The following is a 14341-nucleotide window of genomic DNA, read 5'->3' on the forward strand; positions in this document are numbered from 1 at the left end:
CTCCACCAAATCGATTAATTTACAATTTAAACAAATGCTTAGGTTGTGTTTGGTTTTTTTAAATTTTGAGGGAAAATATGTAGAAATGAAAATAGATAGAAAAAATAGAGAAAATTTAAATTTAAAAAATTATTTTTATATATTTAAAAAAAATTATTTCACTGGTTTTTATTAATTATACAACGATTAAGTAATTTAAAAATGCATAAACTTTTGATTGATTTTAATTATATACAATTTTTTAATTTTTTTCATAATAAAATCAAATGTAAGAAAATCATTATGTTGAACATGATTTGGTTTTAATAGATTTAAACATTAACCCTAGTTGTTTTTTAAAAGCTATTTAGTATATATTTTGATTAAAAAATGTCAAATTAAGTTGATTTAATATTAAAACTAATCCTTTCTTGAGAAAAAAAAACCCTGATTACATTAATTTCAGAAAAATTCATCAAGCTAATCTTTCGACACACTACCACCCATTTTATTTTTTTCACAATAATATCATATTTGATAATTGTAATTTTAGTTATTATCAACCATGGTTTGTAAAACAAACTATAATTAATGATTATGGTTTTAACTTTATATTTGAATCCCTAAAGTTTTTGGTATGAAAAAATAAATAAAAGTAATGTACATCGAGAATTTTGTCTAGAATAAGTATTACCTAAAAGTTAACTTTTTTTAAAAAAATTTATTTAAAATCAAATTTGATCTAAACTTCAAAATATATTCAATTATTTAAAAAAATGATAAAAGCATTCAAAAAAAAAAAATCACAACCCAATAATAATAAATTAATATAACATGGTAATGAACTATACACAATAATAACAATAAAAAACTCACCAAATACTCGAGCAATTATAAATCACAAAAAATATAAATTTTTAGTTGATGCAATTTGGGTAGATTGGTCACGCTTGATCTTAAGTCGGGAGGGTTTGAATGATAATTTTTAATATTAGGAGTAGGTTCGAGAAAACTCAGACACAAGCTTAATATAAGTTATATTTTGATTAAGGTTTTTGCAACCAAAACACAATTTAAACTTATTTAATATTTGATAATATTTTACAATTTATATTAATATATACCATCAAAAAAACAAAAATTAATTATTAAAACAATTTTAAATAAAATAAATAGATTTATTTGTTGTTATTTTACATGATGTGTTATTTATCATTTAAAAATTGACATTAATAGAAAAAAAAAAATTAAAAAGTAATTGTAAGTAAGGTCAACATATCTAAACTAATCAACCTAAGTAAAACCTGAACTTTGATTAAAACACTCGTGTTAGAAATCGATAAGATTTCAAGATTGAAAATTTATTAATTTGGGTTTGGTGCAAATCTAAACTCAATATGAAATAAGGGTTGGGTTAGCATGACAAAATTTTTTATCAATAATTTAAAAATGATTTTAGAAATAAAATTATATTTGGAAATTTTAATGCAAAAATAGTTTTTTCCCAACTTATTATCTTGAAAGTAATAAAAATTGTGAAATCATATTTTAAATTTTCAATCGTTTTTTTAAAGCAAAAATCATCTAAAATTTGTTTAAAAAACAATATAATCATAAAATAAAATTTTAAAGATGATTTTTTTTTTCAACCTATATTTTAAGTTGAAAAATAATTTATAAAGGGACCCTAAATTTGCTCTTAGAACAAACTTGTAATATCTTAGTACCCATAAAAAATTGCCTCCCATACCAAGCAAACAGGAGATTTCTTTTATAAAATATTATTTTCCTCAGATATTAGGATTAATATAATAATAATAATAATAATAATAATTATTATTATTATTATTATATATTGATTTTGATTTGATTTTTTTTTTCTTTTTGAGATTTTAAGGTGTAAAAAAAGGAGGAAAAAAAAAGCCACGGCAAGCGAGGCTTTTAACGATCAAATCCACTTGCATCTAGGGCTACCGAAGTACAAAGTACATATCTCTCTATCTCTCTCTCTCCCCGTCTCTCTCCCCTCCCTTCCCTCTCTTTCTATTCATCCTCTGTCGCTGTACGGACGAACACAAGGACATGCGAGGCAGTCGTTAGACCGAGATCGCATTCAAGCCTATCAGCTTCGTTTTCATTCGGTTTCTGTCTGTCCTCTCCGTAAGCTTTCTTGCTACCTCTTTTCATCGAACATTTAACTGAATCTTCAATTTTTGTATCATCAGCTTTATTTCTTCAAGGCTAGGGGTTATTGAAGTGGTTTTAGGGCCGTAAACCGTTTTTCTTTACTTCTAGTCGACGTCTAGGGTTTCAGCCGAAAGTGCTGTTGTGAATTTGTGAACGAGTGGTTCCGTGGTTGTTTGCTGAGAAAACGCGGGAAAAGAAAAGAAATCGAAGTTTTATGAAATTTGAATTCGTTAATTTGGCGTTATTTGGGACTCGTGGGAGTAAAAGTCTCCGCTCAACTATAAGTATGGAAAGTGTTTGGCTCGTCTAGGGGCAGGCATTGAAAAATTTCTTCTAATTTATTTTCTCGTGTTTTCTCGGCAACGAAACGGACGGCTTTATCAATTGTTGTGATTGTGACAGAGGGTTGCTAAGATGACAGAGCCTTCCAAAGTTATTCATGTTCGCAATGTGGGACCTGAAATATCCGAGGTTTACTTCTCTTCTATACTTCAACTATGGTGCAAAGCAAAACTCCTCTCTCTAAACTTCCAGCCTTAATTATGCTTTTTCTTGAAATTTTCAGAATGATTTGCTTCAACTGGTGCATCCTTTTGGGGTAGTTACTAAACTAGTGATGCTGCGTGCCAAGAATCAGGTTTTAATTTCTCAAAGCAGTTTATAATATCTTATTGTTGATGTGCTGCATACTTTCATATGTTCGAAGATATACATATAAATTGGACATGGACATACCTAGAGCCCTAGACTGCAACAAAAGCTTGGTTAGATAAGTTTTCCCTCTCTGAATCTTTAGTTTTTTGAAACAGGCTCTTCTCCAGATGCAAGACGTGGCATCAGCTGTCAGTGCACTGCAATACTATGCAAATGTTCAACCAAGTGTCCGGTATTGTGTTATGGCATAATTATTAAACTTTAAAACATCTATTAGATGTGTGTTTGGGCATCCCATGAAAAATCGAATTTCTCCTGTATTTTTTTCTTAGCATTTGGAGCTACAAACATACCCTAAAAATAAGGTCAGTGAAGGAAAGTCAGAACTATGAAAGATTTTATAAAACCAGTTTTGGGATTTATTGGAATGCTTGCATTTTCTAACACGTCTCATTCATGATGATGAATTTATATATAAAACATAATGGGTTGATTCAAATTCTAAGGGATGTGTAAATGCACTCTAATTGTTTCATTTGAATAGTCTTTCTTTATCCTTCGTCCAGTGAATAAGTAAAATATTGTTGTACTTCAGGGGAAGAAATGTTTATGTTCAGTTTTCTTCACATCAAGAACTTACTACAATGGATCAGAATTCTCAAGGACGCAAAGGTGACCAGGTTGGTTACTACAGTTTCATTCAGATTGGTGCTAGGTTAAACTCATTGAGGCATTGCAACAATTTTCAATATATGTTGCCAAAATCAAACTAATTTTTAGTTATGAATGTACCTTTAATATATGTACCTCTGACCATTCACATATTCTGTTAGATGGAGGAGGGATGAGGAGGGGTGGAACTCCCTCGAGATTTGAGAATTTGTGGCTCAAGGTTGAGGGGCTCAGGGACTTGATAGAAACTGGTGTATGGGATATGCTTTCAGAGGGTCTGTCAGCCACTTTCTCACCTATAGACTGAAAGCTCTGGAGGCGGGCTCAAAGGAATAGAAAAAAGGTAAATTTGGAGATGTGTCAACTCAGAAGGAAAGGACCTTAGATCTGACAATTTTTGGCATTCAAAGGAGAGGGAAGCTCCTCTTTCTTTAGAGGAGAATGGGGCTAAGGGAAAGGCAGTTATAGACTATCTTCATCGAGCTCTCTTGGAAGAAACATCATGGAGGCAGAAACCAAGAGATTGATGGTTGAAGGAGGGAGATGAAAAATACCAAAATATTTCACAAAATGACTAATGTACATATGAGAAGGAATCACATTTGAAGAATAAGGGCAGATCAGGTTTGGTTATGAAATAAAGGAAAAAGTTTTCAATTCCTTTAGTGCTCTTCTTTATGAATTGGGGAAGTGGAAACCCAACATCAGTGGATTGCTGTTTAAGCCATTTGGTTGGGAGGTGTCAGGGAGTCTAGAGGTGCCTTTCACAGAAGAAATTTATGCAGTTTTTTCTGGGTTGTGGGGATAAAGGCCCCGGTCTTGATTGATTTAATACAACTTTTTGGTAGCTTTGTTGGGACATTGTAAAGGAAAGTGAGAGGTCTTTTCTACCTCAACTTTAGGGGCTGCAAGAATACATCTCACAATGGAAGCTAGTGAAGTGTCCACTTCCTTGTCATCCAGTAGGATCATAGACTCCATAGTCAAATGAGTTTTCATTTTGCTCATCCTTTTGTGGTTCTGGTTTCTCTTCATGTTCCAACCCAATATGCAAGTTTTTCTTTGGACAATTATATGTCATATGACTATGTTGTTGACACTTGAAACATTTGATACCTTTACTCTTAGGATCAACCATTTGAGAAGAAGATGGCTTAGACCTTATAGGTGGATTAAATGGATGAGATGACCTAGCCTTGTACTACGAAGCTTCTTATGTGTAGATTCCATAGTTGTAACTCTCAAGTTCCTGGTGAATGAATATCCCACATATTACTCCATGTTTAATGCAACTTGAAAAGCATGTTCCAAGTTGTATAATGGCTAATGCAAGAACTCCCACTCGATTTCAGGTTTTAGTCTGACTTTGAATCTTGCAAGTGTTTGTTAAGGGTCTTCTATTATTTGACTCCTTTTTTTTTAACTCATCAAGCTTCTACATACATGTTGTTCTACCTCAAATTAATGAGTTCGTCACATAGCTTCTCGTAGTAATTGGTAAACATGTATTTCTCCCAAAACTTAGCCTTCATCTCTTGCCACGTGTTGATTGGTCGTAGCCCCATCCTCTTAATGTGTCCTTCATCACCTGTCCACCAAACTTTTACTAAGCCCACAAGTTTCATTTTAGCAAATCTCACTGTCATACCAATCGAAGTACTCTTCAATTGCAGCTAGCCAATCAACAAATTGAGTAGCATCTGCCTTTGCTTCGAAATCAGGAACCTCCATTCTCACTTTCTTTTTGACATCTCTAGCAGTGTCACAAGTTTTATGTCTTCATTCAAGCAATCCTCTAGCCCATTCAGACATAGGGTATTGTGGTTCCTGAATTACCTCTTGCTTCTTTGCATTTTCTTGGTTGTTAGGTTGATATGTTTCCCCTTGGTCAACATGTGATGACTCATGAGTGGGTTGAGATATTCGTGTCTCAACATTGCTCAGCCGAATGTGGAGGCTATCAAGTTGATCCACAATCTGAATTAGTATCTCATCACATTGGCTATCAGTTAATCTTCCTCTAAAACTCTTTCCAGATTGTGTAGCCATAATCTCACCCGCGCTCTGATACTAAAATTGATGCAGGACAGGAAAGTAAAATGGAAGGAGAGTAGTGGTGTAATTGAAAGAACTCTAGGGTCACTTCTAGAAACATTTGGACTTCACACTCAAGTGCTCTTTGTATCACACAAAAGAAAATAGTGGTTGTTGGAAATTTTATCATCCACTCATTGACTATTTTCAAAAGATAGATCAATTATTGTATGAAACTTTTCTAGGGACTTATAACTCCTTGGAACTAGTCACATGGTAGTAATGGAACTTGAAAATAAGAAAAACTTAGACTGACTATTAATCCACAGTAAAGACTCTTGAAAAATGAAAATATTGATGACTGAAAATAATAATTTATGACCGTAGACTAGGTCCATGATTTGATTTTTGGAAAGTACTTTATAGGTTGAACTTGCATTAAATTATACAAGGTCCTAACCAAGTCCATTATCATCCAAAGAGTGCTAAATTAAAGTTTAGGCCTTGGAGCCCACTCTTTTGCACCTTCGATAAACTTTTAAAGGTGACTGCCACTTATCTCCAGAAATCCATGCAAAAATGAGGTTCTTTGCATAGAAGGCAGCACAGAAGGAGGATTTTAACTCTGGATTGCTTAAAGAGGGGGGAGTGGACTTTGGCAAATTATTTGCTTTCTATGCAAACATGGAAGAAGAAACATGAGATCACATTCTATTTCATTGTGTTAAAACAAAGGTCTTGTGGCATTTGCTATTCTCACCTTTTGGGGTGGAATAGGTTTTGACATTCTTGGTAAAAGAACCTTGTAACTGGCTAGAGAGGTTTATGGGGAACAAGTGGAGGGAGGTGTGGGGGGCTGCTCCGTTGTACTTACTTTGAACTATATAGAAAGGGAGAAATGATAGGTCATTCGAGAATTTGGAATGGTTGGATCAGGCCCTTAAAATGTCTTTCTGTACACTCTTCTATTGTGGAGTACAATTTATATTCTAGTTCTAGTTGACTGGCTGGGATCTAGGTGATGGGAGGGGATTTTTTTTGTTTCTTTACCCTTTTTTTCTGTTGTTTGATGCCCTTGTGTACATCCAATGTATTTTGGTGAGCTATATATATATTTTTTTTCTTTGGGCATTGGTAATATATATTTTTTGTTTGGCTATCAGGAAAAAAAAAAAAAAGAAAGAAAAAAGAAAAACCTTTATATATGTTACTAGATCTTCTAGTGTGCCTCATAGCCCAATACTGTCAGCAAACATATATTTTTTTGATAGGTAAAAGGGTAATGAATTAAAAAAAGGTATACACAATGTATACATATACAAAAACCAATAGGGGTGAAAACACAAAAACAACCGCACCCTACTGTAGGCAAACATATTAATGGGGAGGAACACAATTTTGCTATGCTGCTAATACTGTTATTTTTTTAGTATTCTGCCAAAGCCTAGCAACGGAAAAGTTACAGTGTAGCTTTAGGCCCACTATCTCAATCATGATGTTCTTAGCTTCAGATGGAAAGGTTCTTCCCTTTTGACCCGCTTGTGGGCAAGTAGGGATTCAAACCATCAACATTGTGGTCAGTAGCTATGTGCTCCAATCCTTTGGGCTAAAGGGCCCCTCTATCTCCACTGGCCACTAGGTATGCTGTTCTTCCCAAATATTGTTGATGTAGGGAGTTTAATGATCTCAAAAGTTCAGTTTGAGGAATAACATTATCCATGAAACGTAAGCTTTACATGCTAATAACAGTTTCTCTTCACCATAATGGCTATCAAGGAAGGAAAAATTTTACTTTACCAGAATTTAGATGTAGAAGAGTGTATATTTAAATCTGCTTAAGAAGGTTGAAACTCTTGCAACACTGAAAGTTTGAATGCATTAAAACCTTACTAAGTAGGAAAATTTCAGCAAGAAGATTTTTTAAATTCCAAATGAGACTCCCTAATCCTCAATAAGGAGCAAACTGATACCCAACTATTACTTGCTTGGATAGCGAAAAATCTAATATTTTGGCTTACCAAAATACTCCCATAAGGATTATAAGGATTATAAGGATTCTAGTACAAAGGAAACACCTACCTTTCTTGTCCATGTGCTTTGCATCACCACATCTTAAAATGAAATGATCAATTAAACTTCATTAACAGTTTGGCGGGTATTGGAGTATAAATTATTTTCTTGGTTGTAGAGAAATAAAATTTGTTTGAGGGGCCTTTTGATATATATATATATATATATATATATATATATATATATATATATATATATATATATATATATATATATATATAATTTAATTTGTTTATTTATTTTGTGAGAATTGAACCTGGAAACTCCCAGGCCCCCACCCCAACCCCTTGCTACTTGAGCAAGGCCTCAATTGGACCCCAATTGAACCCAGTGACACCATTAATTGTTTTCTGGTCATGAATGCTAAATTACTTGTTTAGCATTTTATGAAAGTTAATTGAACGTTTCTTTTTCCATTATGTTCTCTTCCTTTTCTTACTTTCTTTTTCCCTCTGTTTTGTACTGTTATTGTGTCTCTGTTGGTATGCTGCCAACACTTGCAGGATGCTCAACCCAATCGAATTCTCTTAGTCACTATTCATCACCTACTATATCCCATAACAGTGGAAGTGCTCCATCAAGTGTTTTCCCCTCATGGGTTTGTTGAGAAGATTGTCACATTTCAAAAGTCAGCGGGTCAGATTCTTCAAGTTTTCTCTCTCTATCTTATGCATTCTGTCTTAGTTCTTGTTATTTTATTAATGATTTTGATTTTGGAGTTTAAGATACTAGAACGTTGAAATTTTCTCTTTGGTAATGCTGCAAACATGTCTGACCCATCTACTCCGGCAAAAGCATATATAAAAAATGGTCTTATAGAAAACTGTTAAAATATTTATCATTTTTCATGCAAATTGTGCAGGTTTTCAAGCCCTTATACAGTATCAATCACGCCAGAGTGCTGTTTCTGCAATAAATGCACTTCAGGTGAGTTGATGTTTTGAACTTGGAATAAGAATTTTATGTAGGATAAAATAGAAGGTCTAAAGTACACCAAATTTTCTTTATAGGGACGAAATATTTATGATGGCTGTTGTCAGCTGGATATTCAATTCTCAAAGTAAGTTTCAGGGTTTTAACAATTTCATTGTCCAGCATTTTGTGATTCTCTGCATGGATATTGATTCATATGTTTGTTTTCCAACATGAACCAGCCTCACTGAGCTTCAAGTGAATTACAATAATGAGCGCTCCAGGTCTGCTCATACCTTGAATTCATTTAGCTTCATATGTAACTTTGTTTTCTGCTGACTGAAAATCTGTATTTGACATCATCCATTCCTGCTCAATGTGTAGGGATTTCACAAATCCATCTCTGCCTTCAGAACAGAAAGGCAGATCCTCACAAGTGTGTACCTTTTCTCTGCCTTTATCTTTTTATTAAATTGTATACATCATGTATCATCATCATTGTTGGACTTCTATTCAATATTTTAGAAGGCTAAAGGTGGTCTTGAGGTGTTTTGTGCAAAGAAGGCAAGGAGTAAACCTTGACGCGGAACAAATCATAAACCTCGATTTAAATAAGAAGAAGAAGAAGAAAAAGAAAAAGAAAATATCAAAAAGTAGAAAATGCTATTAAAGTCATATAAAAATAAAACAATAAAAAACCATAAAATTTATAATGAGAAAATTAATTGTGACATTCTCAGTAGTTTCTGATTTGATTCTTCCTTTCTCTTCAAATATCCAATTGTTTCCCATGGTTCTAACTAATAATCTTCAGAACCACCATCACCATAACCAATAAGACCCTCCTAGGAATTGTCATCATATTCAATTGCTCAAAATGTTGATATCTATTTATTCTTCTTCATCACCAATTGCGGTGATCTTTTTTCTTTATTTATTAATAATAAGATAATGATTACATATGAGCTTGACTGCCATAACCATCACCAACTCCTCTATTTTTATTTTTATTTTCTTTCTCTAATCTCTCTTTTCCCCTTTAAAGGGTTAAATGGAAGCCAACTAAGCCCTTCTTTTGTAAAAGGTTTAACTCAAGACCCAAGACCCAAGACCCAAGACCCAAGACTTATAAATTAATATCCAAAGCCCACAAAAGGCTTAAAATCCATTAAAACCTGTTGAATATTGAAGCCTAAGTTTAGAAAACATATACCATTAGCCCATTGAAGATTTGAGGTTGTAGCATCAAGGATGTAAGCCTCAATGCTAATTCACCACACCTCACCTTGATGTGAACCTCAAGGCATAAGCCTTAATAGCCTTATAGAACATTCCTTCTATCACTCATATGATATCTTGATCTTGCATTTGTACTGTCTATCTATGTGTGCTACAGTCTGGATATGGTGATGGAGGGGGCATGTATGCGCTTCAACCTCCTGGGGCTAGGCCAGGTGCTTATTCTCTGTCAGTGTTTTAGAATTCATTTTCTTAAATTCTATCAGTTATTGAACAAAGTATTGTATTTTCTGTTTTGTAGTCGCATTTCCGCAGGTTGGTCTCCCTCAGCTATGTACTGAGCTTCATCCAGGTTGTCTTGTTCTTAGATGGGTGCTTTTGCCAACTTCCTTGATGCTTATTTTGTTCACATGCTAATCCACTTGTGTTCTGTGACGGCTTGTGGTTGCTTACAGCACACTAGTAGTGACATGCACAACATTCTTGTGGACTGCAAAGCTGGGTGTTTAAGACCAATTTTTATCTTAGTTTGTTTGGTTTTTTTTTTTTTTTTTTTAATTTTAGTTTTGAACTTCCAAAAGAGATTTGAAGCAGTAGCTCTTATTGTTTTTTCCCAAAACCTTTAATGAGTGATTGGGGGAATGGAGAACCAAGCTAAAGATTTGATGATTTACTCTATATAGGGACTCATTGGAAGGCTAGCATTAGGGTTGGACCCAGAAAATTTTGAAATAGAGAAAGTAATTGTAATATACATACATACATACATACATATATATATATCCTTGTCATTTGTGATCACAATAACTATCAATGACATAATCACTAACTTCACCGTGCCATACACCTGCTCCATGGCTAGTCCCACAAGCATATAATGTACAAGTATGGAAGAGGCCTATAACTAAAAAATCTTATGAATCTTATTAAATACAAATGCTTTTTGGGGCACTTTTTATTATTAAGGGGGCTATCCCTGTAAATAGTGTAATTCCTTAACGGGAAAGTAATTTCTTTTACACCAGCAGGGGGCTAGTTGGGAGGGAGGGGGAGTGGGGGTTTTGAGTGTCGGGTGTGGGGTTTTGGGTTTTTGTTTGGTTTGGAGGGTGTGTGGAACACAGGTGCATCTCTAGCACCAAGAAGTATTATAGTGTTTGGAACAGCTCAAGAGCAGATTGTGAATTACCTAATAATTGTTCATTCTGATATTTTTGTGGTTGTTGCTAATTAGTTTTCTTCTTTTCTTCTTGTTATTTAGAAATAACACCCCTGAAATCAACATAGTTTTATTAATTTTCTTTTTTCATTTTTTTGGTCTTATACTAGATGGGAAATGCTACAGCCATTGCGGCTGCTTTTGGTGGGGGTCTACCTCCTGGTATCAGTGGCACCAATGACAGGTGCACTGTCCTTGTTTCTAATCTAAATCCTGATGTAAGTGATGTTTCTTATCTCTGTTTCATCTTTCATTGGTTTTTTTTTTTTTTTCTAGGTTCTTAATGCTTTGTAATATTCCTTAGGAAATTGATGAGGATAAGTTATTCAATTTGTTCTCGCTCTACGGAAACATTGTGAGAATCAAGCTTCTCCGAAGCAAACCTGATCACGCCCTTGTTCAGATGGGAGATGGATTCCAGGCAGAATTGGCTGTACACTTCTTAAAGGTTTGATTTAATCCCCTCCCTCAAGTCCATAAATTAAAACCCCAACCTTACATACAAGTATGGTCCAGGACGCCTCATGCTTAACTGAACCTTACATATTAAGAGTGTTCAAGTCTTGTCTTTTGACTATCTTGGCATTTGACATGGATAGAATTCTCTTATAGAAGTTGAAAGGCCTAAACTGAATGCTGCTGGCATACATTAAATATGAATTGAAGAATTTCTTGCATATGTTGATCAAATCAACTGCATTAAAGAAACATATATGGCTGAGTGTGCTATGCAAGACATACAAAATCTTTGCTGATATGAAGTCCGACTGCCTATAATTTTACCACCATGTGACAGTTCTTCATAATGCTACATAGCTTGGATTGGTTGATTTGATTTGTATTGATGTAAGTGATTGTTTGGTCAACACACTTTAAATTTCTCATGGCTAAATTGGCCAAACCACCCCATTTTATGTGCATCTATGTCATTTTAGTTTATTTTCACAGTAATCATTGGGACCCTCAATCTGATGGGCCTCAGTAACTTTAAGTTCACAGAAAATTGGTTTTGTCAGATGAATGAACACAGTGATTCACTCTTTCCCATTTTTTGGTCATCCTTCTATCACGTGAATCACATACTCTGTTTTTTCTTTTTCTTTTTGGGAGGTCATTTTCAACATCTTCTTACAATCAAAAGAATTTGCTCAGTGTGGTCAACATGATCAAATGAGAATGATTTTTCATACACTTGACATACTAAATAGTATTATTTTATGTTCCATTCATTCCCATGTTGGCATGATACAATGCAAACTAGAAGAAAACTAGTCCAGTTGAACACTTTATGCCTCTTTTAAACAAAAGAATTCATTTAGCCTAAAACAGGGAAGTGATAATGGGTAAAGCTTCTGCATTCCACATGGTCCTAAGTCTATAGTAGATACTCCTGCTACGTAAATGGACTGTACTTAAGCATTATTAAAATTTCAAGATATTATACTGATTAGGGTTCTACATATGTTCAGCAACACACATTTTTTTCGTTCTACACTACAGATTTGTCAGGTATACATCTCATTCATAACATTCTCTTTCAAACATATTTCTCAGGCATACATTTCATTCATAACGTTCTATTTCAAAATGATGTATTTTTATCTTCCTCAACACTCCTCTAAGTTTCATTTAAAAATTTCATGTTTTACTTCTAATTTCCGTTCTCTTTATTTATTGATAACAATATTCTCATATCCATATTTTTGGACCCTTGATCTCCTAAAATATTTGACATTTTATTACTTCATGTTGATCAGTAGGTTTTCAACCAAACACAGAGAAAATCTCCTGGAAGTGATCTTCCTCTGCCAGACATTTATGCTGATTTTTGTGTTTCATTTCACATTTGTTAGTGGCGTTTTCTGAAACCTATTATCATTTGAAATAATAGCATTTCATTAATCTGTCTATTAACTGATTTACCTATTATAATGATTTGCCTATATAGGGAGCAATGTTGTTTGGGAAACGGCTGGAGGTGAACTTCTCGAAGTATCCAAACATAACCCCTGCTCCAGATACACATGATTACTCCAACTCAAATCTTAACCGCTTCAACCGCAATGCAGCTAAGAATTATCGCTACTGCTGCTCCCCTACCAAGATGATCCATGTTTCCACCCTCCCCCAGGACATAACAGAGGAAGAAATTGTGACCCATCTGGAGAAGCACGGCAGCATTGTCAACACCAAGCTTTTTGAGGCCAATGGGAAGAAGCAGGCCTTAGTCCTGTTTGAGACCGAAGAGCAGGCCACCGAGGCCCTTGTCTGCAAGCATGCCAGCTTAATTGATGGATCAACCATCCGAATCTCCTTTTCCCAATTGCAGGCTATTTAAGAGAGAAACCTGGCAGAGGAGGAAAGGTTAGGTTCATATAATTCATGTATGAATATTAGTTTCTTTTTAGCTGTTTATGTTCCCTCTCAAATTTTCATGTACCTGCTGCCAACTCCTTGTGAACAAGGGTGATGCCGTTTGCCATGTCTTTAATTTTTTGTTTATTCATCTTTTGATCGTTTTATTCTAAGGGTATGTTTGGTTATTGAAAAAACAAAAAGAAAATAGATAGGAAAAATATAAGAAAAATAAAAATAAATAAATTTAAAGTTAATAAAATAGTTTTATATATTTCTTCAATTTAACTTATTTTTAACTCTTAAATATAAATATTAAACAATTTTAAAACTTATAAAATTGTAATTAATTTTAATTATATTTTATTTTGTTTACTATTTTTGTAGTAATATCAAGCATGAGAAAACCAATTTGTGACATCATTTCTTGCAAAAATTTGCAACATATTTCTTGTTTCTTGTATGATAAACGACGCCGGTTTTTATCCTTTCATGTGGACTATTTCGTGGGGTAATCCCAAAGATGTATCACGATCAGTATGGTAACCAAAGGCCCGAACAATGGATTATTATTGTCAACCTTCTCACGAGCTTTGGGCCAAATTCGATACTAAAATGCGTTATTGAGTTCTGTGAGACATTTTTGGTCCTCATTCTTAGTTTATAAGCATGAACCCCTCCATTTGAGGCATTTGTGTATAACCCAAAACATTACTTTAAAGAGTTGAGTGAAAGATATTAAGAAACAATAGAGCTGGCTTCAAATGCTTTGGAATGGTATTGGTTAAAGGGAGAAAAAGGCCAAAACGAATCACAGATTTGACAAAGCTTGCAATACAACCTGACAGCGGCGTGCATTGTCAAATTTCATCAGAAACTCGGATTCATTTTGAAAATGAAAACATATTTTCTCAAAACAAGTTTGTAAGATACATTCGTGAGAAACAAGCCGAGAACACTAATTAAAAACTTCGCCTTCCCTAAAATATGAACTAAAAGTACTAAACCACCATTACTATGAGA

General features: G+C 34.0%; 1 protein-coding gene across 2 annotated transcripts; it reads left to right on the forward strand.

The window, feature by feature from the left end:
• Nucleotides 1-1947: 1947 nt before the first annotated feature.
• LOC117918462 (polypyrimidine tract-binding protein homolog 3-like) lies at nucleotides 1948-13491 on the forward strand. 2 transcript variants are annotated; one of them, XM_034835143.1, is made up of 15 exons: nucleotides 1949-2139; nucleotides 2569-2637; nucleotides 2732-2803; nucleotides 2976-3052; nucleotides 3416-3500; nucleotides 8100-8232; nucleotides 8459-8523; nucleotides 8607-8656; nucleotides 8751-8792; nucleotides 8893-8944; nucleotides 9905-9962; nucleotides 10049-10062; nucleotides 11074-11181; nucleotides 11268-11411; nucleotides 12912-13491. In XM_034835143.1, the coding sequence occupies exons 2-15, from the start codon at nucleotides 2581-2583 to the stop codon at nucleotides 13299-13301; spliced, it is 1347 nt and encodes a 448-aa protein (XP_034691034.1). In that variant the 5' UTR covers nucleotides 1949-2139; nucleotides 2569-2580; the 3' UTR covers nucleotides 13302-13491. The 2 variants fall into 2 exon arrangements, with proteins under 2 accessions (XP_034691035.1, XP_034691034.1); XM_034835144.1 differs by lacking the exons at nucleotides 9905-9962; nucleotides 10049-10062 and having other exon boundaries at nucleotides 1948-2139.
• The last annotated feature ends 850 nt before the right edge of the window (nucleotides 13492-14341 follow it).

The sequence above is a fragment of the Vitis riparia genome, chromosome 7 (assembly GCF_004353265.1).
Source record: "Vitis riparia cultivar Riparia Gloire de Montpellier isolate 1030 chromosome 7, EGFV_Vit.rip_1.0, whole genome shotgun sequence".
Classification (NCBI taxonomy): Eukaryota; Viridiplantae; Streptophyta; class Magnoliopsida; order Vitales; family Vitaceae; genus Vitis; species Vitis riparia.

Coding starts and splice junctions, on each gene's coding strand:
- LOC117918462 (XM_034835143.1), top strand. CDS start 2,581: ATGACAGAGCCTTCCAAAGTTATTCATGTTCGCAATGTGGGACCTGAA. Junction 8,233..8,458: donor CACATTTCAAAAGTCAGCGG/GTCAGATTCTTC, acceptor CAAATTGTGCAG/GTTTTCAAGCCCTTATACAG. Junction 8,793..8,892: donor TACAATAATGAGCGCTCCAG/GTCTGCTCATAC, acceptor CTCAATGTGTAG/GGATTTCACAAATCCATCTC.